This window comes from Carcharodon carcharias, chromosome 37, assembly GCF_017639515.1.
Source record: "Carcharodon carcharias isolate sCarCar2 chromosome 37, sCarCar2.pri, whole genome shotgun sequence".
NCBI classification, from domain to species: Eukaryota; Metazoa; Chordata; class Chondrichthyes; order Lamniformes; family Lamnidae; genus Carcharodon; species Carcharodon carcharias.
The window spans coordinates 1,006,938-1,032,893 of NC_054503.1; the positions used below are offsets into that span (position 1 = coordinate 1,006,938).

Below are 25,956 nucleotides of genomic sequence, written 5' to 3' on the forward strand. Positions count from 1 at the left end.
TCTTTAGCCACCCGGTGCGGAGTTGGGGGGTGGGGTGTGGGCAGGGTGGAGGCTCCCCTGGTTAGCCTATAACCTGGGCCAAGGTGCCCATCGACAGATCCAAGCAGCGGGAAGTTGAAGGGGTCATCTGGCCTCTTCCACTGCTACATTCATGCCTGGAATGGGAGCACACGGCGTCCACTGGTAAACTTGAGGCCTTGTACAACTGGCGGGCACCTCTGGGGCTGGAGTGCATCATTACCCACCCAAAAACAGCATTTTATTTAGCTTTGCCAAATTTCCATTAAAAATGTTGTCTATGCGTTGCAGTGCCCCTTTAAGGGGCTGTTAATTAGTTAACGTGTCCATTTGTTTGAAACAAGAGTATAAATAGGGGACAGCTGGGACACTGGGTGGAGTGGGGGAGGTGGGAGAGCTGTGAGACTGAACAAGTCAATAAACTCTCCCAGTTACAAAAACCTCTGTGTCTTGGTTCAGACCGCACCAAGCCTCTTGGATTCTCTTAAACACCTGAGACAGTCTCCGCTTCACAGCTCACCCACTTCTGACAGCGCAGCACTCCCTCAGTGCTGGCACCCAGTGTTGGCCAAGACCGTGAGCTCGAGTCTCTGGTGCGGCACTGGAACATACCACCTCCTGAGTCAGAGGTGAGAGTGCCACCCACTGAGCTGCGGCTGGCGACCACTGAATCTGTGCGTGCCATGAAAGATCAGCCGGAGAGCCTGCAACTGTGTAATATTAGTCATTGTAAATGTTAGCTCACTCCCTCACCCAGGTGGTTAGTGTGTATTAGTCAGTCAACCGCTTATAATACACTTAGAGGCTGAGAGGAGATGAATCAGATTTTCTCCTGTCAGTGGTGTTTGATAGATTTAGTAGCTGTGGGTTGTCAGTTCCAGAAGGAGAGAGAGGCTTGCTATGCATCAGCACGATGGAGAAGAGCCCAAGCTATGTTGAACAGGAGTCACTGCCGACTGATTACATTGACAAAAGCAAAACAGGCAGAAAGGACCAGTGGACATGTGGCTGAGAGAGGGCTCCTGAAGGTGCTGAGCTCTGTCGAAGGTGCAGCCCCACCTGGGGTCCAAGCAGCCTTCCTTCACCTTGAAGCCCAGGCTGGTAATGGGGTCCAGCTATTTGGCTACAGGGGGCGTCACAGTGAAGCCCAGCCCTACCTCTTCGCGCGCCCCCCCCCCAATCCTCCGCTGCCCAGAGCATTCCTGCGTGTGCAAAGCCACTGGTGGACACCGAGCAGGAGCCCTGTGATTTCTTTGTCCAGGGTCCAAAACAAGGCACAGGAGGAGGCCACATTCGGCCCCTCGAGCCTGTTCCGCCATTCAATGAGATCAGCGCTGATCTGCAACCTATCTCAATATACCCCCCCCCCCTTTTGCCCCATATCCCTTAATCCCTTTGGTTAGCATAAATCTAGCAATCTCAAATCTAAAATTAATCGATCCAGCATCGATTGCCGTTTGGGGAAGAGAGTTTCTGAACTTCTCCCACCCTTTGTGTGTGTGGGAGTATTTCCGAATCTCACTCCTGAAAGGTCTGCCTCTCATTTTTAGACTCTGCCCACCCCCTCGTCCGAGACTCCCCCAACCAGTGGGAGTAGTTTCTCTCTCTATCCTCCCTATCTGTTTCCCCCTTCGTATCTTGAAAACTTTGATCGAATCTGCCTTTAGCCGTCTAGATTCCAGGGGATACGACCCCAGTTTGTGTAATCTCTCCTCCTGATTTGTCCCTTGGAGTCCAGGTTACATTCTGGGAAATCGACACTTGGTGCGCCCGCCAAGGCCCATGCATTATTCAGTGTGTGCAGCTAGGCTGGTGAGGAGTACAATCCAAGCCTGTGCAAAGCCACCTCCGCTCTGGGTCCTTCCTGACTCTCGCCGGGAGAATTTGCCGCAAAAAAAATTCCCCACGATTCACCCGGCCTGGCGTCATCGCCGTGGCGACAGTTTGGGCGCAAGTCCTGGGCCGGCGACGGACCTCCACTGACGAGGTGGTGGGAGGCTGGAGGGTAATCCTGCCACCCATCCCCCCACTTCCCCCCCCCAACCCCTTTTGCCTGCACTTTTTGTGACTGGTGATCACGAGCGAGTGGCGTCCGCGATAGGAGAGAGAGCGGGAGCTCGGGCCAGTTGAGGGGATTGAACGGGTGGGTCGAGTTCATGATATCGTTGGATCGTACCCATTCGTGGGAGCGAATACCTTTTTTTTTAACACATATTGTTCCTTCACGCACTCCAATGTGACTGTGGATTACTGGTCAGTCGATCTTGGTGCTGTGTGTGTGTGTGTGTGTGTGTGTGTGTGTGTGTCTGTGTGTGTCTGTGTGTCTGTGTGTGTGTGTGTGTGTCTATGTGTGTGTGTGTGTGTGCGTCTATGTGTGTGTGTGTGTGTGTGTCTGTGTGTGTGTGTCTGTGTGTGTGTGTGTGTCTGTGTGTGTCTGTGTGTGTGTGTGTCTATGTGTGTGTGTGTGCATCTATGTGTGTGTGTGTGTGTGTCTGTGTCTGTGTGTGTGTGTGTGTGTGTGTGTGTGTCTGTTTGGCACATCCAGTTGATTACGTGAGTCTGCTCCCCGCCTCCCCTCTCGGCTGTATGTTGGTGAGGTTATAAGTTTACAGGCGCGCTCTCAGGTTCACCCTGACCCATCCGTCAGTCAGCAGAAATTTGCCCCCCCCGCACCTTGCTGCTGGTGCAGGATTCAGTGGGTCCCAAGGCTGCCTCTGCTGTGTAGCCTGACAAGAAACGGATAAGTGTATCACAGTCTTATTACACTGTTAATCCATTTGTAATTATCAGATGCTTCACAGATCAGTCGACTGTACGAGAACTCAGCCAGGCAGGCACTACACATGAAAATCATACCCCCCCTAAATATACCCAAATCCCTCACTGTAACATACTCTGATATACACCACACCCCTTACTGTAACACTCTCTGATATACACCACATCCCTCACTGTAACACTCTCTGATATACCCCACACACCTCATTGTAACACTCTCTGATATACCAAACATCCCTCACTGTAACACTCTCTGATATACCCCACACACCCTCACTGTAACACTATCTGATATACACCACACACCTCACTGTAACACTCTCTGCTATACACCACACACCTCACTGTAACACTCTCTGATATACCCCACACCCCTCACTGTAACACTCTCTGATATACACCACACACCTCACTGTAACACTCTCTGATATACCCCACACCACTCACTGTAACACTCTCTGATATACTCCACACCCCTCACTGTAACACTGTCTGATAGACCACACACCCCTCACTGTAACACTCTGATATACTCCACACCCCTCACTGTAACACTCTCTGATATACCCCACACCCCTCACTGTAACACTCTCTGATATACCCCACACCCCTCACTGTAACACTCTCTGATATACACCACACACCTCAACTGTAACACTCTCTGATATACCCCACACCACTCACTGTAACACTCTCTGATATACCCCACACCCCTCACTGTAACACTCTCTGATATATCCCACACCCCTCACTGTAACACTCTCTGATATTCCACACACCCCTCACTGTAACACTCTCTGATATACCCCACACTCCTCACTGTAACACTCTCTGATATACCCCACACCCCTCACTGTAACACTCTCTGATATACTCCACACCCCTCACTGTAACACTCTCTGATATACCCCACACCCCTCACTGTAACACACTCTGATATACCCCACACCTCTCACTGTAACACTCTGATATTCCCCACACCCCTCACTGTAACACTCTCTGATATACCCCACACACCTCACTGTAACACTCTCTGATATACCCCACACCCCTCACTGTAACACTCTCTGATATAACCCACACCCCTCACTGTAACACTCTCTGATATACCCCACACACCTCACTGTAACACTCTCTGATATACCCCACACCCCTCACTGTAACACTCTCTGATATACCCCACACCCCTCACTGTAACACTCTCTGATATACTCCACACCCCTCACTGTAACACTCTCTGATATACCCCACAGCCCTCACTGTAACACTCTCTGATATACCCCACACCCCTCACTGTAACAATCTATGTGCAGCCCCTGCTATCCCTTCCGCGGTTCATTCTGTCAATGGGCGTGCGTGTGTGGAACAAATGGTGCAGAATTTCATTCCTGGAAGCTGCGGTCAGTCAGATTTCAAGCGCTTTTCAGTCAGGTCGCTTTGCTGCTTGCGATGTGAGTTTGGTAGCTGCCAGAACCACCTGTTTACTCTGCCGCGGGAGCTACCTTTGGCATCGGAGCGTTTGTGGGGTGGACGCGCATTTTGGCTTTTGCCGAGCGTGCCCCGTTTGGCAAGCTTTGATTTCTTTTTCCCTCTTGCAGAAAGGAGCAAGGAACAGGGGCCCACTTATCGTTCTTTAACATGACCGGAGCGCTGGTCTCCATGGTTAACTCTGAGCGCTTGTAGGTCAAAGCAGTGTCCGCTCCGCTGCCTGGCGTGAACTCTCGGACCTGTTGCCCTCAAAGACGGCAGGGGGAAGAGGAGCAGAGCATGCGGCGATCAGGGGTTAACCTGGCAGAATGTTCTTATGCTCTCTGGAACCGTGAGGCTGCGGCTAGAAAGGAAGGCAAGAGGCCCTTGTGGCTTGCTCCAAGAGAGCATAGACAGATCAAGAGAAGGGATCTAAGGGATGATTTCAACTCCTGCACGCTTTGCAGAGAGAGCGAGAGAGAGATTGCATCCAGCAACGGTGATTCAGTAACGAAGACATTAAGACTGAGGATTAAGGGATGAGCGGGGTGGTGGTTTGGGAGAGTAGGGAGTTGTTAGAAGGAACGTTTCAACACTGGGCGGTGGTGGGGGTGGTGGGTTGGTTGTTGGAAGATGAGTAGGTCCATTGGAGGAGGGACGTGAACATGGGTTTAAAGGAGGAACTGCCTTTGCATTTTAAAAGAGAAAGGGTGAAAAAGGGATCCAGAGAAGGGCAGGGGAAACGCAAGGCTGCTTCACAGGACCTCCCGCTACAGAAGGGGGCCATTCGGCCCATCACGCCTGTCCCTGCTTCTTTGGAAAAGCTATCGAATTCGGGCCCCGCGTCACCCTCCCTCCCTCCCCTCGTCGCTGTGCAAACTCTTTGTTTTTTTCTGAGCGTTTATCCGATTCGGCACCCCCCCCCACCCCACCCCCAGCCATTCCCTTCTGAAAGCCGTCGTTAGAATCTGCTTCTCCCGCCCTTGCAAATTTCGAGCAAATTTCTTCTTTCACGGAATGGTGGGTGTCGCTGGGCGAGGCCCCGCGCCTTGTTGCCCGTCCCTAATTGCCCCTTGAACTGAGTGGCTCGCTCGGCCCATTTCAGAGGGGCAGCTACGAGTCAACCACGTTGGTGTGTGGGGACTGGAGTCACATGCAGGCCCAGACTGGGTAAGGACGGCAGATTTCCCTCCCCCTAAAGGGGACACGATGGGTTTATTATCTTTTTTAACAACAAGGGGCATCACTGAGACTGGCCTTCAATTCCAGGGTTCGTCAATAGAATTTAAATCCCACCCGCTGCTGTGGTGGGATTTGAACCCACAACACCCTCCTCCCCCCCTGCCCCCCACTGCCCCCACCACCCCAGAGCATTAGCCCGGGGAGGTGGGGTGGTCGGGGGGGCCTCTGGACTATTAACCCAGTGACATTACCACTACGCCACCATCTGCGCACCCCCCCCCGACTCCTCTCTCTCTCCCTCTCTCTCTCTCCACCCCCCTCCCCCACAGCAATCTTGGAAAAGGCAGTCCTGATGGGGGCCACAAAAGATGACCAGCAGACCTGGCCAGAAAGGAGAGGGTTAACGATGCCCGTGCCCATCTATTTAACTGAAGGAGCCCCGCGTGCTGGGAATCTGAATGAAGCAGATAGATCCAGAGCAGAAAAAGTGGGCCTTGACAGGCCTTGAAGAGCGCTGGGCAGAGTTGGGGTGCGGGGGGGTGGGTGGGGAGGGTGCGTTTGTGGGCGGGGGACATGAATAATTGAAGACCAAGTTTCCATCCAGTCTTCACCTGCATTGGAATTCACCCTGAGTCGGCTCTGCGCTGAAGTCAGTGATTCTAAAGGCCCAGAGATGCCACACATGTGAGGCGCTTAGTGACAGGAAAGAGATCAGCACTGACGTGTTTATTGACAGTGGAGTCATGTACACAGCCTCGAAGGCTCCGCACAATGCTGGGAAGACCCAGCTCCGTTCAAGGGAGAGTGCACACCGTGCGTCTCCTGTCTAGGAAGGGTGTGTGGCGCGGCGGGGGGGTTGGTGGGGGAAGGAGGTGGGGGAGGGAAGGCGGCTTGCTCAGTGTTTGTACCTTATGTGGTTCCTGTCAGGCATGGGTGCCCATGCATTACAATCAGGAAGGATGACTGTCTTATCTCCCTGAGCAGGCCACACTCTCGCAGAATGTAAATTAACGCACACTAACTGGGCGTTCGCTGACTTGCGTTGAGCACCCTCCAAAGAGCTGGAGAGGCAAAAGGACTCACCGGTGCAGAGCACATCTTTCAAAACAGCAACAGACGCGTCTCTCTGGAAAAACTCAGCAGGTCTGGCAGCATCTGTGACGAGAGAGAAATAAAGGCTTCATCAGCTCCTTTGAAAGCTGTTGAACTAGCCCCACTCTTTCTTTCCCCAGAGCTATGCAATTATCTCCCCATCTATTTATCCAACTCCCCTTTTGAAAGCTCCTATTGAATCTGCTTCCCGATCAGTTCCTTTTCTTGAATCAGATCACAACAAGTCACTGCATCAAGGAAATTCTCCTCATCTCCCCCCCCCCCCCCTCCTTTATCTTAAGTCGAGATCATAGGACTCTTCATTAGATCTCTGAAGAAGAGTCACACGGGACTCGAAATGTTAACTCTCTCTCTCTCTCCACAGATACTGCCAGACCTGCTGAGTTTTTTCCCAGCATTTTCTTTCAGTTTTTATTTCAGATTTCCAGCATCCGCAGTATTTTGCTTTCGTCTCGGTGTATTTGCACGGCCCCTTTAAGATAACAAAATGCCCCAAGGCCCACCACAGGGATCTCCCTCCCCCAACGGCAATCGATGCTGGATCAGTTGTTAAATTTTAATTCCAGGGCTGGTAGACTTCCAAAGGTATCGGGTGATGTGGGGCAAAAGTGGGTACATGGAGTCAGGTCGTATCGAGTGGCCGAACAGGCTCGAGGGGCTGAATGGCCTCCTTCTGTTCCTGCGTCCCTAATCTTCTCTTTGGTGCTCCACGACTGTTAACAAATCAGAGGGTCCATGGTGACTGCTGGGTCAATAACATTGACGTGTTAAAGATACTTCAATCTTTCATTAACCTGCAGCTCAGATGGACTCCTCCTGCGCAAATTCTGGGTGGGGGTGTGGTGGGGGTGGGGGGGGGGGGTGGTGGGGGGTGGCGGGGGGTACTCCTCTGTCTAACATTCACAGAGCAGCCAGAGAGCATTAGCCCCCCCTGCGCACACACCCCCCGCCCCCCCCCATAACTGGTGCTTATTTCTATTGGAACCTTCGAGCAGAATTAGGAGGCAGTGCCTTTAAGCCATGGTTATTTGAGGATATATAAGTGAACAGCCATATTTCACTGGCCGATGCCCCAGTTTGGAGAGAGTTGGACTAAGCCTATAAGCCGTGTTCTCTGATTTCACAGAGCTAGTGGTGGTAGAGTTGGCAGAATGGTCAGTAAATGGAGGAACGCTGCTTTAAGGTAATTGGTAAAAGGACCAGAGAGGGAGATGAGGAGAATTTATTTTACCCGGTGAGTTGTTGTGCCCTGGAAGGTACTGCCTGAAGTAAATTCAATAGCCTCTTTCAAAAGGGAAATTGGATAAATACTTGGGGAGATATTGGGTAGCTCTGGGGAAAGAATGGAGGTGGGACTAATTGGATAGCTTTCAGAGGAGCTGGCGAAGACTGGATGGGCTGAATGGCCTCCTTCTATGTCCCATGATTCCAAGTAGCCGTTTGGCAGTGCAGAACTTGAGTATTGCCCAGGAAAAGAGACACATCGAAGCTTTTCGCCTTGCACTCATCAGGACACTTTGCAAGAACACCAATATAAGGGGAAAACAACAATTTGTACTGTATGTGAAGAGAGTGCTGATTGATTGGCAGGTGGACTCTGATTGGTAGAGGCGTTGCCATGGAGAATGCACCAGTCATGGTGATTGACATGGGGCTTATAGCACATTTATATCTTCCTCATATGCCAGAAGAATGACCCTTTTGGTTAGGGACCAGTGGGAGCCATATAGCAGCTTGCAGTAATGCTTAAAGGGAAGGGGGCTAATGAGGCAATACAGGCAGCACCAGGACAAATAAAGACAGTTTTTTCTATTCATTTATTCATGAGATGCGGGCGTTACCGGTTGTTCCGTATTCATTACCCATCCCTAATTGCCCCCTTGAGAAGGTGGGGGTGAGCAACCTTCTTGAGCCGCTGCTGTCCCTGTGGTGTAGGTACACCCACAGCGCTGTTAGGGAGGGAGTACCAGGATTTTGACCCAGCGACAGTGAAGGAACGGCCGATATGTTTCCAAGTCAGGATGGTGAGTGGCTCGGAGGGGAACTTGCAGGTGGTGGTGTTCCCCATGTGTCTGCTGCCCTTGTCCTTCTAGATGGTAGAGGTCGTGGGTTTGGAAGGTGCTGTCGAAGGAGCCTTGGTGAGTTGCTGCAGTGCATCTTGTAGATGGTACACACACTGCTGCTACTGTGCGTCGGTGGTGGAGGGAGTGGACATTGAAGGTGGCGCACGGTGTGCCAGGGAGAGCGGAGATCTCGGAGAGTCGTTCTGGGGGTGGGGTGGTTGGATATAGGGGAATGGGCTTGAGAATGGTACCCACGCAACCCTTTACATCGACGAAAATAACTGAGCGTTCAGGAAGCAAGCTTGCACCTGAATGCCTCCTCACCTTGGCAGATAATGTGCATATTCAGCGTAATGAGTGTAATGGCCTCTCACTGCTGGCTAATGTCCGATTTCTTAGTTGATTAAGCTGCTCGGGAGCGAGCTGAGAGGCCAGGCAAAAAGCTTCCTGCGTCTGCTAGCGAGCTGCGACTGATACATTATTCCGGTCAGATCGGTGCCTTAATTCAGCAACAGCAGCTGGGATTTGCAAGTGTGCAGTCATGACAAAAAAAAAAGGGCTGGTTGTGCCAAAGCATCATCGCTCAGAATTATTAAATGGGGGGGGAGGTGGTGGGGTGGGGGGGGGGCGGGGGGAATCAATTCAAGCTCCCACTGTGTTAAAACAGTTCTACTTTTTAATAATTCCTTCATTTCACTCGAGCGGACGAGTCTGAAATAGAACCATTAGGCGGCTCAAATACTCCTGTTTGGTGTTTATTAACAAGAGTGTTTAACGCGAGTTCCGACTGGGATTAAGTCGTTTGTAATGTTTTTCTGCCCTTTCCCGGGCGGGCGAGGGGGCTGGGTAGGGCCGGGGTGGGGGGAGTGTTGGCGGTGAGGGTTTTTCCCCCAGGCACCGGCGCTCCTACCCTGAGGTACCACGTCCACCAGGAGGATGAGGAAGCAGCCGGTCCTTTGAACAGCGCCATAGCCTAGGTCGCCCCCCCCCACCCCCCCACCTCCTCCTCCCCCGTGTGACCCCACCCCACCCCCCGGGTGCATTTCCTCCGAAGACTCGCGATTCTCCACCCACTCAGACCCGCCCCTCGCCACCGAGGAATTGCCGCGCTGCAGGAAACGCAGCAGCCAATTTGCGCGCAGGAAGATCCCACAAACAACAGCGCGATTAAATTCAGATCGTCGATTTTTTTTTATAGCGATGCTCGTTGTGGGGATCAACATTGACCCAGGCACCGACTCCTCTCCGCTCTTCTTCCAATAGTGGCCCACCTGAGAGGGCAGAAGGGGTCTCAAGTTAATGTCTCCAAAAGACTGCACCTTTGACAGTGCAGCAGTCCCTCAGTACTGACCCTCCGACAGTGCAGCAGTCCCTCAGTACTGACCCTTTGACAGTGCAGCACTCCCTCCGTACTGACCCTCGGACAGTGCAGCACTCCCTCAGTACTGACTCTCCGACAGTGCAGCAGTCCCTCAGTACTGACCCTCCGACAGTGCAGCGCTCCCTCAGTGCTGACCCTCCGACAGTGCAGCAGTCCCTCAGTGCTGGCAATGGGAGTGTTGGCCTGGATAATGGGCTCACGTTTTGGGAATGGGAGCTGAATGCACGACTCTCTGATCCCGAAGCCATGTTTGTCACCGTGTAGTGATGGCGATGAAGATGGAAGATTGTGGCTGTTATTTATTCCCGATAGGGCTGGCTCACTGTGTACTAATTTTACCACCCAAGTTGCTCTCACAAAGAGTGTGATTGAAGCTGACGCCTTCCAGGTGTGAATAGCTTGGTTGCTCAGCAAGCAAACTATCTCATCTAATGTAGGAACAAGAGCAGACCTCCACTCTTAGCAGTGCCCTACAGGTACGAGAGAGAAAGCGAGGACACCCTGTGCGTGATATATTTACACCAGGTTGTTTTATTCATTTATGGGATGTGGGGGTCGCTGGCTGGGCCCAGCATTTATTGCCCATCCCTAATTGCCCCTTGAGAAGGTAGAGGTGAGCCGCCTTCTTGAGCCGCTGCAGTCCATGTGGTGTAGGTACACCCACAGCACTGTTAGGGAGGGAGTTCCAGGATTGTGACCCAGCGACAGTGAAAGAACGGCCAATATATTCCCAAGTCAGGATGGTGAGTGACTCGGAGGGGAACTTGCAGGTGGTGGTGTGACCATGTGTCTGCTGCCCTTGTCCATCTCAGTGGTAGTGGTTATGGGTTTTGAACATAAGAACATAAGAAATAGGAACTGAAGTAGGCCATTCGGCCCCTCAAACCTGCACCACCACTCAATAAGATCATGGCTGATCTGCCCCAGGCCTCAACTCCTCTTTCGTGCCAGCTCCTCATAGCCCTCAACTCCCCGATACTTCAAAAATCTATCCACCTCCTCTTTAAATGCTTCCAGTGATCCAGCCTCCACAACTCTCTGAGAATGAGAATTCCAGACATTCACTACCCTCTGAGAGAAGAAATTCCTTCATATCTCAGTTTTGAATGAGTGTCCCCTTATCCTGCAACCATGTCCCCCACTTCGAGATTCCCCCTCTAGTGGAAACATCATCTCAACACCTACCCTGTCAAGCCCCCTCAGAATCTTGTACCTTTCCTGTACGGTAGGTGCAGTGGAAGAACTATAAACTGTAGGACTGTAAATCACTGTGAGACATCCTGAGGGTCATGACAGGTGCTATATCAATGCAGGCTTTTCCTTGTAGTGATTAGCCTCACTGCCCTCATCTGCCACTGTCCACATTTGGTCATCCAACCAGTTGGCAGACTGTAAGGGCATTGTAACTGACCTGCCACATGGAGCGGGGGAGGGGGGGGGGGGGCATTTATATTCAACGTGTGGTTTTGCGGATGCCCAGTGTCTAATTACCTCAAGCGTAATAGAAAGATGGACCAGTAGCATCCTGACAATTGTCCGGTTGGACATTACAGTGGAGGTAAAAACAGGAAGTGTTGGAAAAACTCAGCGGGTCTAGCAGGATCTGTGGAGGGAGGAGCAGAGCTAATGTTTCGAGTCCGTATGATATGACCCTTCTTCAGAGCCCGGTTTGTTTCTCCTCCTCTGACAGGTGCAGGCCTTGTGTTCCTGGTATCGCCCTTGTAAATCTGTTTTGGCACCCCCCCTTCTTCCCCTCCAGAAGTGTAAAGTTATCCACTCTGGTAGAAAAAAACAGAATGGCAGAGGATTATTTCTTGGGAAATGTTGGTGTAGAAAGGGACCTGGGTGTCCTTGTACACCAGTCGCTGAAAGCAAGCGTGTAGGTGCAGCAAGCAGTTAAGAAGGCAAATGGTATGTTGGTCTTCATTGCTTGAGGACTTGAGTACAGGAGCAAGGATGTCTTACTGCAGCTGTACAGGGCCTTGGTGAGACCACACCTGGAGTATTGTGTGCAGTTTTGGTCTCCTCACCTAAGAAAGGATGTACTTGCTATAGAGGGAGTGCAGCGAAGGTTCACCAGACTGATTCATGGGATGGCAGGATTGTCATATAAGGGCTGACTAGGCCCATATTCACTAGAGTTTAGAAGAATGAGAGGAGATCTCATTGAAACGTAGAAAATTCTGACAGGGCTGGACAGACTGGATGTAGGGACGATGTTTCCTCTGGCTCTGGGTGGGGAGTCTAGAACAAGGGGGGTCACAGTCTCAGGATACGGGGTAGACCATTTAGGACTGAGATGAGGAGAAACATCTTCACTCGGAGGGTGGCGAGCCTGTGGAATTCTCTACCCCAGAGGCCTGCGGAGGCCAAGTCAATGAATATATTTAAGAAGGAAATAGACAGATTTCTGGACTCTAAAGGTATCAAGAGGCGTGGGGAGAGAGAGCAGGAGTACGGCCTTGAGATAGAGGGTCAGCCATGATCGTACTGAATGGCGGAGCAGGCTCGAGGGGCCGAATGGCCTACTCCTCCTATTTTCTATGTTTCTATGGGGAACATTTTCCCCCTGTCCGGGGGGGGTGGGGGATGGGGGAGGGGGTGGTGGGGTGGGGGGAGGGAGTGGTTCACCGATGCCCTTCAGGGAAGGAAGTCTGCCATCCTTAACTGGTCTGGCCTACACGCGACTCCAGACCCAAAGCAATGTGGTTGATCCCGAATGAGCAATTGGGCATGGGCAACAAATCCGGTCCTGTGAAATGAAAGGCCTATTCCATCTTGTTCCATCCCAGGAATTAATTTAGTGAACCGCCGTTGCACTCTCTTCACACGCTCAGTGCTCCAAGGGCACTCTCCCAGTTCGACATAACTTATTACTTTCCGCTCCTACCTATCCAGAAGTAAGTCCCAGTGCTCGGTTTGTTTATTTTATGGCCTTGTTTACCGGCATCGTAACACTAATGACTTGCGAATTTGAATTCTCAGATCCCTTTCCTCCCCAGCATCATCTAGATTCTTATTTTCTAAGGAATACACGAGTGCCTTAGTTTTCAGGCCTCACATTTGTCTTTATTGTGATTCATTTGCCAAGTAACTGTCCACTCTGCAAGCTTACTAATGCCCTCCAGTAAATTCTCTCCGCTCCCCTCAGTATTGACTGCCTCACTAACTTGATGGCATCTAAAAATTTTAAAATGGTGTTTTCAATTCCGAAGCCAAAATCATTAATATAAACTGCGAACTGCCCTGGTCCCAGAACTCATCCTTGCGGAACACTTCCTGCTTTCCATCACTCGGAATAACTACCTCCTGATTCCCCAAAGCCTGTCCACCGTCTACAAGGCATCATGTCAGGAGTGTGATGGAATACTCCCCACTTGCCTGAGTGAGTGCAGCTCCCACAACACTCAAGGAGCTCAACACCATCCAGGACAAAGCAGTCCCACAAACATTCACTCCCTCCACCACCGACGCACAGTAGCAGCAGTGTGTGTACCATCTACAAGATGCACTGCAGGAATTCACCAAGGCTCCTTCGACAGCACCTTCCAAGCCCACGACCGCTACCATCTAGAAGGACAAGGGCAGCAGACACATGGGGAACACCACCACCTGCAAGTTCCCCTCCAAGCCACTCACCATCCTGACTTGGAAATATATCGGCCGTTCCTTCACTGTCGCTGCGTCAAAATCCTGGAACTCCCTCCCTAACCTACACCACAGGGACTGCAGCGGTTCAAGAAGGCGGCTCACCACCGACTTCTCAAGGGGCAATTAGGGATGGGCAATAAAAATGCTGGGCCCAGCCAGCCACGCCCACATCCCGGGAATGAATTTTAAAAAAAGGCTGGCTTGAATACAGAAAACAATCCATTCTGCACCTTGTCCTCTGACCCCTCATGTGCTGATCTTATTCATCACTATTCCTTATTCATTATTATATTGCATTATTATTCACTATTATATTCCTTATTATTATTGTTATTAGATTTATTATAGGGCACCTTATCAAAGACCTTTTGAAAATCCAGATAAATTACATCTACCGTGTTATCCTGGTCTACCCTCTCTGTGACCTCCTCAAAAAAATGCAGCAAGAGGTTGGGTCGCTCCTCTTTAGCACAGTGGTTAGTATCCCTGCTTATCAAGCAGTAGACTGGGGATCAATTCCCTGACAGGGCAGTAAGTTAGTGTATGCTGTTTTCTGCTCCCGCCAGCCTCACTCACAGTCACATCCTCCTGTCCCTCACTAAAACAGGCCAAAACAGGTGACCCCCTTCTAAGAGGTGTGAGCATCTTCAGGAACAAAGTGGCCAGATATTTCTCCCCCTCTCTTATGTTGCACAGTGTCTGCAGTTCAGCTTCCAGATCAATAATCCTGATCTGGAATTCCTCTAGCCGCTTACACTTTCTGCAGATGTGTTTGCCATGGATTGCCTTGGCATCCAAAAGAGCCCATATTCCACAGCTACAACATAACACCTGCCCTGCCATTGTTCCATATGTTATTTAGTTAACTTAATTTAATTACTCACTTAATGAACTTCAAATGATTCCTATGCACACTACACTTTCCCATGTGTGCAGAATTCCCACATAAACCTAGTTCACTCAGTCTCTGTCTCACTCCCAGCGTAGTCACCTGTCTCCCTACGTGCCCCTTACTGATCGTGCAGTTTAAAAAGCCTGTCTCTTTTATAGACCCTCTGATGAATCACTAGCTAGTTTAGCTTCCTGCTACAGTAATTAACACGGCTTGAACCAACTGTTTTCCAGTGATTGACGGATAATTGCCACTCTCTTTTTAACAAGCTAACCTAACTTACTTGAAGGTCAGATCCTGAATCATAATCTATATTTAAAACTTGAACGGGACTGACCAGAAATTACCGTGTGAACCTAATTCGCTACTCACTCAGTTTCCCTCCCATCCCCAGCCTAGTCACCTCTCTCCTCGCGTCCCCCTCACTAATCCCGCATATTCAGCCGCCCCGCTCCCCAGCCAAAGGTCAACCCGGCTTCCGCTCCCGCCACCGGACTTAGGCCGGGCGCGACCAGAAATCCCTTCCCCAATTCAGCGGGCCTTTTGGCTGGGGTCCGTCGAAATTTCCACCCCACCCACGGGCGGAACCGGAAAATCCCAGCCTCCGTCGCCAGGATGGAAGATTCCGCCCACTGTCCGAGCAGTCAGCCCGTGGAATAAGGGGATCAAACTTTTAGTTCACTCAACTGATTCCCTGGGATGAGGAGGGGGGAGTGGATTATCCCGTGAGGAAAGGTTGGACAGGCTGGTCCTGTATCCATTGGAGTTTAGAAGAATGAGAGGTGACCTTATTGAAACATATAAGGTCCTGAGGGGACATGACAGGGCGGCTGCTGAGAAGATGTTGCCCCTTGTGGGGGAGAGACCAGAACCAGGGGGACACAGTTTAAAAATAATGGGCCTCCCGTTTAAGACGGAGATGAGGAGGAATTTCTTTTCCCTCAGAAGGTCTCTTCCCCCAGAGAGCGGTGGAGGAAGGGCCTCTGAATATTTTTAAGGCAGAGGTAGATAGATTCTTGACCAACAAGGGGGTCAAAGGTTACAGCGGGTAGGCGGGAATGTGGAGCTGTGGCCACAATCAGATCGGACATGGCCTTATTGATTGGCGGGGCAGGCTCGAGGGGCGGAGTGGCCTACTCCTGCTCCTAGTTCCTATCTTTGTAGGTACAGCAAGGGGTTAGATAGAGAGTAAAGCTCCCTCTACACTGTCCACATCAAACACTCCCAGGACAGGTACAGCACGGGGTTAGACACAGAGTAAAGCTCCCTCTACACCGTCCCCATCAAACACTCCCAGGACAGGTACAGCATGGGGTTAGATACAGAGTAAAGCTCCCTGTACACTGGCCCATCAAACACTCCCAGGACAGGTACAGCACGGGGTTAGATACAGAGTAAAGCTCCCTCTACACTGTCCCCATCAAACACGCCCAGGACAGGTACAGCACGGGGTTAGATACAGAGTAAAGCTCCCTCTACACTGTCCCCATCAAACACTCCCAGGACAGGTACAGCACGGGGTTAGATACAGAGTAAAGCACTTCGACACTGTCTCCATCAAACACTCCCAGGACAGGTACAGCACGGGATTAGATACAGAGTAAAGCTCCCTCTACACTGTCCCCAACAAACACTCCCAAGACAGGTACAGCACGGGGTTAGATACAGAGTAAAGCACTTCGACACTGTCTCCATCAAACACTCCCAGGACAGGTACAGCACGGGATTAGATACAGAGTAAAGCTCCCTCTACACTGTCCCCATCAAACACTCCCAGGACATTCGTACCTTCGTAGGATGGTTAAGCAATACTTTCCCTTTTGAAATCGATGGTGGCGATTCACTATTATACTTCTGGCTTCTAGATGTTTACCTATTCGCTCCTTCGGGAGAGATTCGACTATTTTTCCTATCAGGCGATGTTAGGCTTCCTGCTCCAGCTTCCTGGACATATTCTAAACCCTTCCAGGTGTAGTGTTGGCTATCCGCCCATCTTCTGATGCTGGTCCTTTCCCTAATGAATTCTGAAAAATATGTCGTTGCAATCTCTTCCCTAGACTCTTGTAAACTGCCTGGGCCACGAGTTTCATTCTCTTGCAGTTTTTTTTTTAATGTTAATAGGTCAGCCTCTTTTTATCTTAAATGCCATTATCGCATTTCTAATCCCATCATCTGATCCTGTGACCATCTGCCCTGATTCCCCGCTAAATGCTGACTACTCTATGGACGGATAGTTTGGTCGGAACACAGGGGTAGGAGGAGGCCATTCAGCCCCTCCAGCCTGTTCTACCATTCGATGAGATTATTGACCTGCGACCTCTCTCCACATACCCTGCCTTTTGCGCCACCTCCCTTAATATGATTGGTTAATAAAAATTCTCATCAGTCTCAGATTTAAAAATTAACAATCGGTCCAGCACCGATCGCCGTTTGCGGGAGAGAGTTCCCAAACTTCTCCCGCCCTTTCTGTGTGGGAGTGTTTCCTAATCTCACTCCTGAAAGATCTGCCTCTCATTTTTAGACTCTGCCCCCCCTAGCCCGAGACTCCCCCAACCAGCGGGAATAGTTTCTCTCTATCGCCCCCTATCAGTCCCCCTTCATATCTTGAAAACTTTGATGGGATCCCCCTCCTTAACCTTCTAAATTCCAGCGAATACAACCCCAGTTTGTGTAACCTCATAATTTAACCCTTTGGAGTCCAGGTATCGTTCTGGTAAATCTACACTGTGCTTCCTCCATGGTCAATATATCCTTCCTAAGGTGCGGTGCCCAGAGCTGCTCCCAATGACTCCAGGTATGGCCTAACCAGGGCTTTGTACAGCTGAAGCCTGACTCCTACCCCTTTGTGTTCCAGTCCTCCAGATGTAAAGGCCAGTATCCCATGGGCCTTTTTGATCAATTTCTGTATCTGTCTGTGACATTTCAATGTCCTGTGTACCTGAACCCCCCCCGAACCCCCCCCTGCCCCCCAAGTATCTTTGGGACCTCCACCGTTTCTAGTTTTTCACCATTTAGAAAGCCCACCTGTTCTATCCTTGGTCAGGTCTAAAGTGGGTGCAGGGCCACAACATGAATGGATGAATGTACAGTTGGCAGGGAGGGCAGATAGTTGATAGGACACAAGAACAGACAGATGGGTAGATGGCTATCAAATTGTCAGTTTGGGGTCAGTTAGGGGTATCAAGCCCTTCCCAGTCACCTCTCACTATCCATCTGAAAAGGCAGATCGGAAATCACGGTGTCACGCCCTGCCTGAAGAGTCGACACCTCCAACAGTGCAGCACTCCTTCAGGGCCGCATGGGAGGGTCAGCCTCAATTCCCTACAAACATCACGGATGGGGCTGAAGCACCACACTATTCCTGTGACCCCCCGTCCCTCCAGCCCAACAATGCTCTGTGAACTCCGCAGTCCTCCAATTCTAGCCTCTCACCCAGTCATCATCTCCCTTGAACACACCTCGGCCCTAAACTCTGAGCCGCTGTCCTTAAATCTCTCTGCCTCTCTTCTTTCAAGACCCTCATTAAGCCTTCCTCTTTGCCTGTCGTAATGTCCCCTGGTTTGGTTCGGTGTGCGTTTCAGCCTGATCACACTCCTGTGGGTTGCCATGGGGTGCTTGGCTACATCAAAGGGAGTTGTTTGGTAGCACAGAACTTGAGCATTGCTGAATTTTGCATTTTGTCGAAGCTTCTCATCTTGCACTCTTCAGCACGATTGCAACAAAATACCAATGTCGGGGGAAACAACATATTTATACTGCATGAGAAGAGAGTGCTGATTGGCTTGGCAAGTGGACTTCCCTACAGTATAAGTATGCTATTTCCCCTGACACTGGTATTCTTGCAATTGTCCTGATGAGTGCAAGATGAAAAGCTTTGGCAGAATGTCTCTTTTTTCAGCAATACATCATAGGCGCTTATAGCAATGCAAATTGTTGTCGATTGGTCCAAAAGGTCCTGACTCAAAACCCCAGAGTGCTGCCAAACGAGCCTAAAAACAATCGGGTGTGCAAAAAGGTTGAATAGACAGGTGTATGAATGCACAAGTAAATATTTAACTCTGCAGAATCAAAATGTTTAACCAATTTGTTGTTTTTGATGTTGTATTGTTTATCATGTTCAACCTATTTATTGGAGTTCTTTGAAGAAGTAACACGTGCTATGCATCAAGGGGAACCGGTAGATGTGCTGTACTCAGATTTCCAGAAGGCATTTGATAAAGTGCCACATCAAAGGTTATTGCAAAAAATAAGAGCTCATGGTGTGGGAGTGGGGGAGGGTAACGTATTGGCATGGATAGAGGATTGGCTAGTTAACAGGAAACAGAGAGTAGGCATAAATGGGCCTTTTTCTGGTTGGCAGGATGTAGCGAGTGGTGTGTCACAGGGATCAGTGCTGGGACCTCAACTGTTTACAATTTATATAAATGACTTAGATGAAGGGGCCAAAGGTATGGTTGTTAAATTTGCTGATGGTACAATGGTAGGTAGGAAAGTAAGTTGTGAAGAGGATGTGAGGAAGCTAAAAAGGGATATAGATAGGTTACGTGAGCAGGAAACCGTCTGGCAAATGGAGTATAATGTGGGAAAATGTGAAATTGTCCATTATCTAAATGGTGAGAGATTGCAGAGCTCTGAGATGCAGAGGGACCTGGGTGTCCTAGTGCATGAATCACAAAAGGCTAGTATGCAGGTACAGCAGGTATTTAGGAAAGCTAATAGAATGTTATCATTTATTGTGAGGGGAATTGAATACAAAACTAGGGAGGTTATGCTTCAGTGGTACTGGGTACTGGTGAATACTGTGTACAGTATTGATCTCCTTATTTAAGGAAAGATGTAAATACATTAGAAGCAGTTCAGAGAATGTTTACTGAACTAATACCAGGAATGGGTGAGTTGCCTTATGAGGAAAGATTGGACAGGTTAGGCTCGTATCCGCTGGAGTTTAGTGTAAGAGGCGACTTGATTGAAACATGTAAGATCCTGAGGGGACTTGACAGGGTGGGTGTGGAGAGGGTGTTTCCTCTTGTGGGAGAATCTAGAACGAGGGGGTCACTGTTTAAAAATAAGGGGTCGCTCATTTAAGACAGAGATGAGGAGAAATTTTGTCGTGACTTTCCATTTCACCATGGACGCCCAATCTTCTCTCCACACCCGCACCCCAACACCAGGACAGCCCGAGGGCTCTCCATTTCTTTTTTGAACATTGCTCCAATGAGGCTCAATGTAGACTCGAGGAACAGCACCTCACCTTTTGATCAGGCACTTGACAACTTTCCAGGCTCAACGCTCCTGGCCTATAATTTCCCCCCTCCCCCACCCCCTCACATTTTCTCTGGGGGATTGTAAACATTCTGCCGGTGCCATTGACACCACCTCTAGACCCATCTTTTGCTCCTTATCCCGTTCCCGTCTCCTTTTGCCTCGCGCCTTCATCCCTTTTGACGTTTAACCTCGCTTGCCTTCACCCTATCACGGACCTGCCCTCGTGTCCTTCCCCCCCACCCCTGCCCTTCACCCCCCCCACCCCCCCCCCCCCCCCCCCCCCCCCCCCAACCCCACCCCCCTCAGCCACCTCAGCACTTGCTTGAAACCTGTCGAACTTTATCCTGTTCAGAGGACCATAAGACACAGGAGCGGAAATTAGGCCATTCGGCCCATTGAGTCTGCTCCGCCATTCAATCATGGCTGATAGGTTTCTCAACCCCATTCTCCCACCTTCTCCCCGTAACCTTTGACCCCCTTACCAATCAAGAACCTATCTATCTCGCTCTTAAATACACTCAATGACCTGGCCTCCACAGATTTCTGTGACAATGAATTCCATAGATTCACCACTCTCTGGCTAAAGAAGTTTCTCCTCATCTCTGTTCTAAAAGGTCTTCCCTTTACTCTGAGGCTGTGCCCTCGGGTCCTAGTCTCTCCTACTAATGGAAACATCTTCCCCACGTCCACTCTATCCAAGCCTTTCAGTATTCTGTAAGTTTCAATCAGATCCCCCCTCATCCTTCTAAACTCCATCGAGTATCGACCCAGAGTCCTCAAACGTTCCTCATATGTTAAGCCTTTCATCCCTGGGATGGTTCTCGTGAACCTCCTCTGGAGTCTCTCCAGGGCCAGCACATCCTTCCTGAGATACGGGGCCCAAAATTGCTCACAATATTCCAAATGTGGTCCGACCAGAGCCTTGTAAAGCCTCAGGTTCTGACGAGAGGCTGTCGACCTGAAGCATTGGCTCTGTTTCTCACCCCACAGCGGCTGCCTGGCCTGCTGAGTGCTTCCAGCCTTTTCTGTCTTTATTCCTCCTGTTCGGTCCCCACAGCATTTAGCGTGTGTGAACAGTGGGTGTTTTGATGCAGCCACTCCATTCAGGTGGGCTCGTCTCAAATCTTGCACCGTTGCAATTTCTGGTTTCATTTAATCACACACATTGCAGGAATCTTTTTTTTTGTAAGTAGAGATGAAATGTGCTGCTCGCATATTTCACCGGAGCCTCCATGCGAGGTGATGTGTCCACATCCCTTATTCATGGCGCTTTGATAGGTCAGAGCAATAAAATTTTAACAATGAGTATACATAGCTACCGCATAAACAAATGGAACAGTGCATTCAGAGCGCATTCAATCACATCCTCAAGACATCCCCAAAGCAATTCACAGCCAACAGATTACATTTTGAATACGGGCCGCAAGCTACAGATGCTGGAAGTCTGAAATTTTTTTAAAAAATCTAGGCTTTAGAAAAGCCTAGAAGCCTCCAGCAGGTCAGGCAGCTGCTGTGGGGGGAGAGAGAGAGAGAGAGAAAGAGAGAGAGAGAGAGGCAAAGTCATGACGATTCAAGTTGATCACCAGTTTCGTCAGAACCGGAAAATGTGTGAGATGTAACAGGTTTTTAAGCAAGTGCACAGAGGTGGGGAGAGGGGAGGAAAGGACAATAGGGAATAATGGTGCAAGGCGAGAGGAAATTGTAATGGGGCCAGTTATCTTCTTTTTTGTCCACGGGATGTGGGCTGGGCCCAGCATTTATTCCCCATCCCTATTTGTCCCTTGAGAAGGTGAGCCGCTGCAGTCCCTGTGGTGTGTAGGTTTTGCCTAGAGAATTCTACCAACCTTTGGTTTTACTAATCGGTGCCCCCGTTTAACTCTTACAGAGACCATGTATCAGCCCCATCACTAAAACTTTCTGCTTCCACCCCCCCGTAACACCCACAGTGCTGTTAGGGAGGGTGTCCCAGGTTTTAGACAGCAAAGGATATAGTCCCAAGTCAGGATGGTGTGTGGCTCGGAGGGGAACTTCGAGGGGAGCTTGCTGGCAGTGGTGTTCCCATGCATCTGCTGCCCTTGTCCTGCTAGGTGGTAGAGGTCACGGGTTTCGAAGGTGCTGTAGGAGGAGGCCTGGTAAAAAAAGTAAAGACAGAAGAGATGGGCGTAGAGGAGGTGTAAATGTCAACAGCAGAATCGTCACCAGCACCCGCTGTCTGAACAAATGGGGGTTGTGGTTCTGATCTGAAATTGTTGAACTCAAAGTTGAGGATGGAAGGATGTGAAGCATCCAAATGGAAGGTGAGGTGGTGTTAGGCGAGCTTCTCTTGAACTTCATTGGGACAATATGCAGAGCGAGGACAGAGAAGTCAGGGTGGGGTGGAGAATTAAAATGACAGATGGCCCAAAGCTCAGGATTATGATTGTAGACTGAATGGAGGTGTTCTGCAAAATGGTCACCCAACCTGAGTTTGGTCTCCTTGATTGACCTTTGAAGTGCATACCGATATTTTTACTGACAAGTATAGCACCTGTGGTTTGTGGGAGCAAGATCCCACACGCAGTAAGTTACATCAATGAGTCATTAGGCTGTTTTCCTTGATCGTATTAACTGAGGGAGACTGTTGTGGTGCTTCTCAAAATCGACCACGGGAGACTCAGATACAGGTTAACAATCATTTTATTCAAGCGAACGCAGGGAGAGTCTGCCTTAGACTAGCTAAAACAGAACTCCACCGATTCCAGGAAAAACATCTTTTTTTACACAGAGTTAGTCACGCACACATTGCGTTATTCAAATTCCAATCTTGTCAGTATAAGTAATCACATAATAAGTAGACTTTCCCAGTCCCAGGTGCATATCTTTTCCTTACCCAAGAAAGGTCTCCTTTTCTCATTCTAGCCTGGTACTGTTTGTCTTTAGCTTGCCTGTTTATCCTCGTCCCCTCTTTATGTCTCCTCTCTAGTTAATCCCTTGTGATCTCCAAGGTCTTTCCGGAGATTTCTGCTAATATCGGCCCTACGGTGTGTAGGTTTTGCCTAGAGAATTCTACCGAACTTTGGTTTTACTAATCGGTGCCCCCCGTTTAACCCTTACAGAGACCACGTATCAGCCCCATCACTAAAACTTCCTGCTTCCACTGCCCCGACCACCCCCGTAACATCACCCTGACTCCATCCCTGCCTCAGTTTACCTGCTGTTGAAATCTTTGCCCCCCCCGCGCCCTTTGCCCCCTCCAAACTCTCGACGCACCCCGAAAGCAAGGACAAGAATCTCAAAGCTGAGATGTTGCCGGACCTTGAACCAAAAGTTGGTCAGCTATCGCAAGTCGGGCAGGGGTGGTCGGTGTGGGGGAGGGGGGGGCAAACGAGACTTGGCGCGAGCTAGGGTACGGTCCGCAGGGTTATGGACAATCTTGTCTTCAGTTGGAAGGGGAGGGGGGTGGTGTGGAAGCAGGGAAGACTTTGACTTGTCAAGTCTGGTCAGGCTGGTCAACGAATTTCCTCGTCGGCAAAACAACGGCTAAAGTCCCGGTGCCAACCCCCGTGGGGCCTGGTACAACTGGACCAGAGAGTGGCGGCTCCACCCCGAGGTCACGCTGCAGAAGCCTTTGCCACTTCTGTCCTCTTGCGAGCCTTTTTTCCCCCTTCAAAATAAAGAACACCGGCTAAGATGTATTTGACGCGTTAAACTTTCATCAATAGCCCATAAATTATTCCGCTTTTTTTTTTAAAAAAAAGCATTCCAAATTAAATTAGTCTGGAATGTAACTTTAATACGATTTTTCTTGTAAGCGGTTTAAGCAGGAGCCTTGTCAATTCTGCCAAGTCATTTTTTTTTTTGCTGAGTTTGTCAACTGAGTGAATTATGCATCCAGGAATGTGCTTAGCAGCACCGAGAGACAGAAATGTGCGGCAGCTCGATCTGAATTTCAAATGCCCCCAGTGTCGTACCGAGAGGAATTGTTAGCACTACCCCTCTCTGGTGCTGAGGGACTTGGCGTTCCAGTTAAGATTCGCAGCTTTCAAATTTCAACGGCGCTGACTTTGATCAGTTTGGAGGTGGCGTCTTCTTACAGGCTGGCCTGTCGCTTGTTCCTCCACCTTCAGGGACCAGGCCTCCAAGAGGGCGTCGGCGACCATGGACTTCCAATTGGATTGGTCGGCCTGCCCCCTTCCCTGCTCTAGATTCGTGCGCTCGACACCTCTGCCGGTGCGCAGGACCCGAGTGCAAAGGTCAAAGCTGACACCCCCGGGCGCCATCGCCGAGGGTGTGCTGCACTGTCGGAGGCGCCATCTTTTGGATGGGATGTGAAACCGGGCCCCCCCCCCACCGTCTGCTCCCGCAGGCGAATGAAAAAGGTTCCGCACCTACTGTTGGGAGAAGAGCAGTGGTGGGGGGGGCGGTGGATGTGGGGGGGGTGGATGGGGGTTTCTTGGGCCCCTCCATCAACGTGGCAAAAAAATCCGATGACCTGGCCATTGCCAGCCTGCTGTCTGTGGGATCTTGCTGTGCGCAAGTTGGCTGCCACATTTCCGACGTCCCAGCAGTGACTCCTCCTCCTCCTCCTCCTCCAGGTGCCCTCTCACAAGGCCTTGGTGACAATGGGCTTCTGTTGGATTGGCCAACAATTATCCTTGGCGAAGTACCGCCGTGGGTTTGCCGTCACCGCCTGGGGTGTGGCTGACCAGGAAACTCTCCCGTCTCTTACTGCCTGCCATCCGGCGTACTGGAAGGGTTTCCAGGCTGACGACCAGCCCTGTTTGGCCACGTTATGGACGCACCCTCCAAGGCCGTCAAGTCTGACTTGAAGCCAGGGCCTCTGGCCTAGAGGTACTGACGCTACTGACAAGGCCCCTATGTCCAATTTATTAGCATTCCTTTTGAGAAAGGCTTCTGTTGCCTCTATTGGCTACGCCCACACTCTCCTGCATGCTACATGTTCCTCCCACCTCCGGGGGGTGCTGGAATTAATATTTCCGTCTGTAACACCGCCGCTACCCCCCCCCCCCCCCCCACCCCGGCCGACTACCAGTCAAGTGCAGCAAGCGCACCAGGAGGCAAAAAAAGCGGGGGTGGGTCGAGAATGTAAGGAAGTCTTGTTATAGGCCTTGAGAGAGACCACGCCCACAGCATTGAGTATAGTCCTGAGCTCCGTACCTGAGGAAGGATGTACTTGGAGTGAGTGCGGTGAAGGTTCACTCGGCTGGGATGAGGAGGTCTATCCTGTGAGGCAAAATTGAGCATGATGGGCCAACGCTCCCTGGAGTTTTAGAAGAAAGAGGTGGACCTGATTGAAATGTAAAGAGTTGTAGCGGGCTTGTCAAGGCAAATGCTGAGAGACTGTTTGCACCTCTTCCCCCCACCACCCCAAACCCCAACCCGCTGGCTAGAGAGGCCAGAAAATGTAGCTGCGCCATCATTGAATATATTTAAGGCTGAGAGAGATACAGAGTTTTGGCCTCTCAGAGAGCGATTGGGAAGGAGTTGAAGCCCAAGATCTTACTGAATGGCAGAGCAGGCTCAAGGGGCCGAATGGCCTGATCCGATTCCGATTCCTAAAGTCCTGATCTTTTCTCTCTCTGTTTTGCTCCCTTTATCGTCCTCTCTCTTCCCCCTTCCACCTCTCTCCTCCAGCTCAATTTTCCTCTCCCCGCTCAATATCCCTCTCTCTCCTCCCCTCTTCCCCCTTCCCCCTCTCTCCTCCAGCTCAATTTGCGTCTCTCCCTTTCTCTCTCTCTCTTGCTCTTTCCCTCGCCCTGCCTCAATTTCCCTCACTCCCTACCCTGCCCAATTTCCCCCCTTCTCCTCCTCTCTCTCCCACCTCCAGCTCACCTCGCCCCTCTCCCCCGCCAGCTCACTTTCTCTCCCCGCTCAATTTCCCTCTCTCCCTACCCCGCCCAATTTCCCCCCCTCTCCTCCTCTCTCTTCCTCCTTCCGCCCCCCCCCCACTCTCTCTCCCACCTCCAGCTCAACTCGCCCCTCTCCCCACCCCTGGCTCACTTTCCCTCCCCACTCAATTTCCCTCTCTCTGCACTTCTCTCACTCTCTCTCTCTCCCTCACCCTCTCTCTCCCTTCTCCCCGCCTCTCTCTTTCCCTCATCACCAGATGATTAAAGACCTCCTGTTAGATCATTTGCCCGTCTAGG

The 25,956-nt window shown here is 50.6% G+C and overlaps 1 protein-coding gene across 2 annotated transcripts in view; it reads right to left on the reverse strand.

The window, feature by feature from the left end:
* The window catches only part of LOC121272973 (neurexin-2-like), a 2,565,635-nt gene that overhangs the window by 837,818 nt on the left and 1,701,861 nt on the right, over positions 1-25,956 (reverse strand). For both annotated transcript variants that reach the window (XM_041179880.1, XM_041179879.1), the window contains exons 21-22: positions 24,592-24,613; positions 13,515-13,532 (exon numbers count right to left, since the gene is read on the reverse strand). In XM_041179880.1, coding sequence (XP_041035814.1) covers positions 13,515-13,532; positions 24,592-24,613 — 40 coding nt within the window. The remainder of the gene's footprint in view (positions 1-13,514; positions 13,533-24,591; positions 24,614-25,956) is intronic.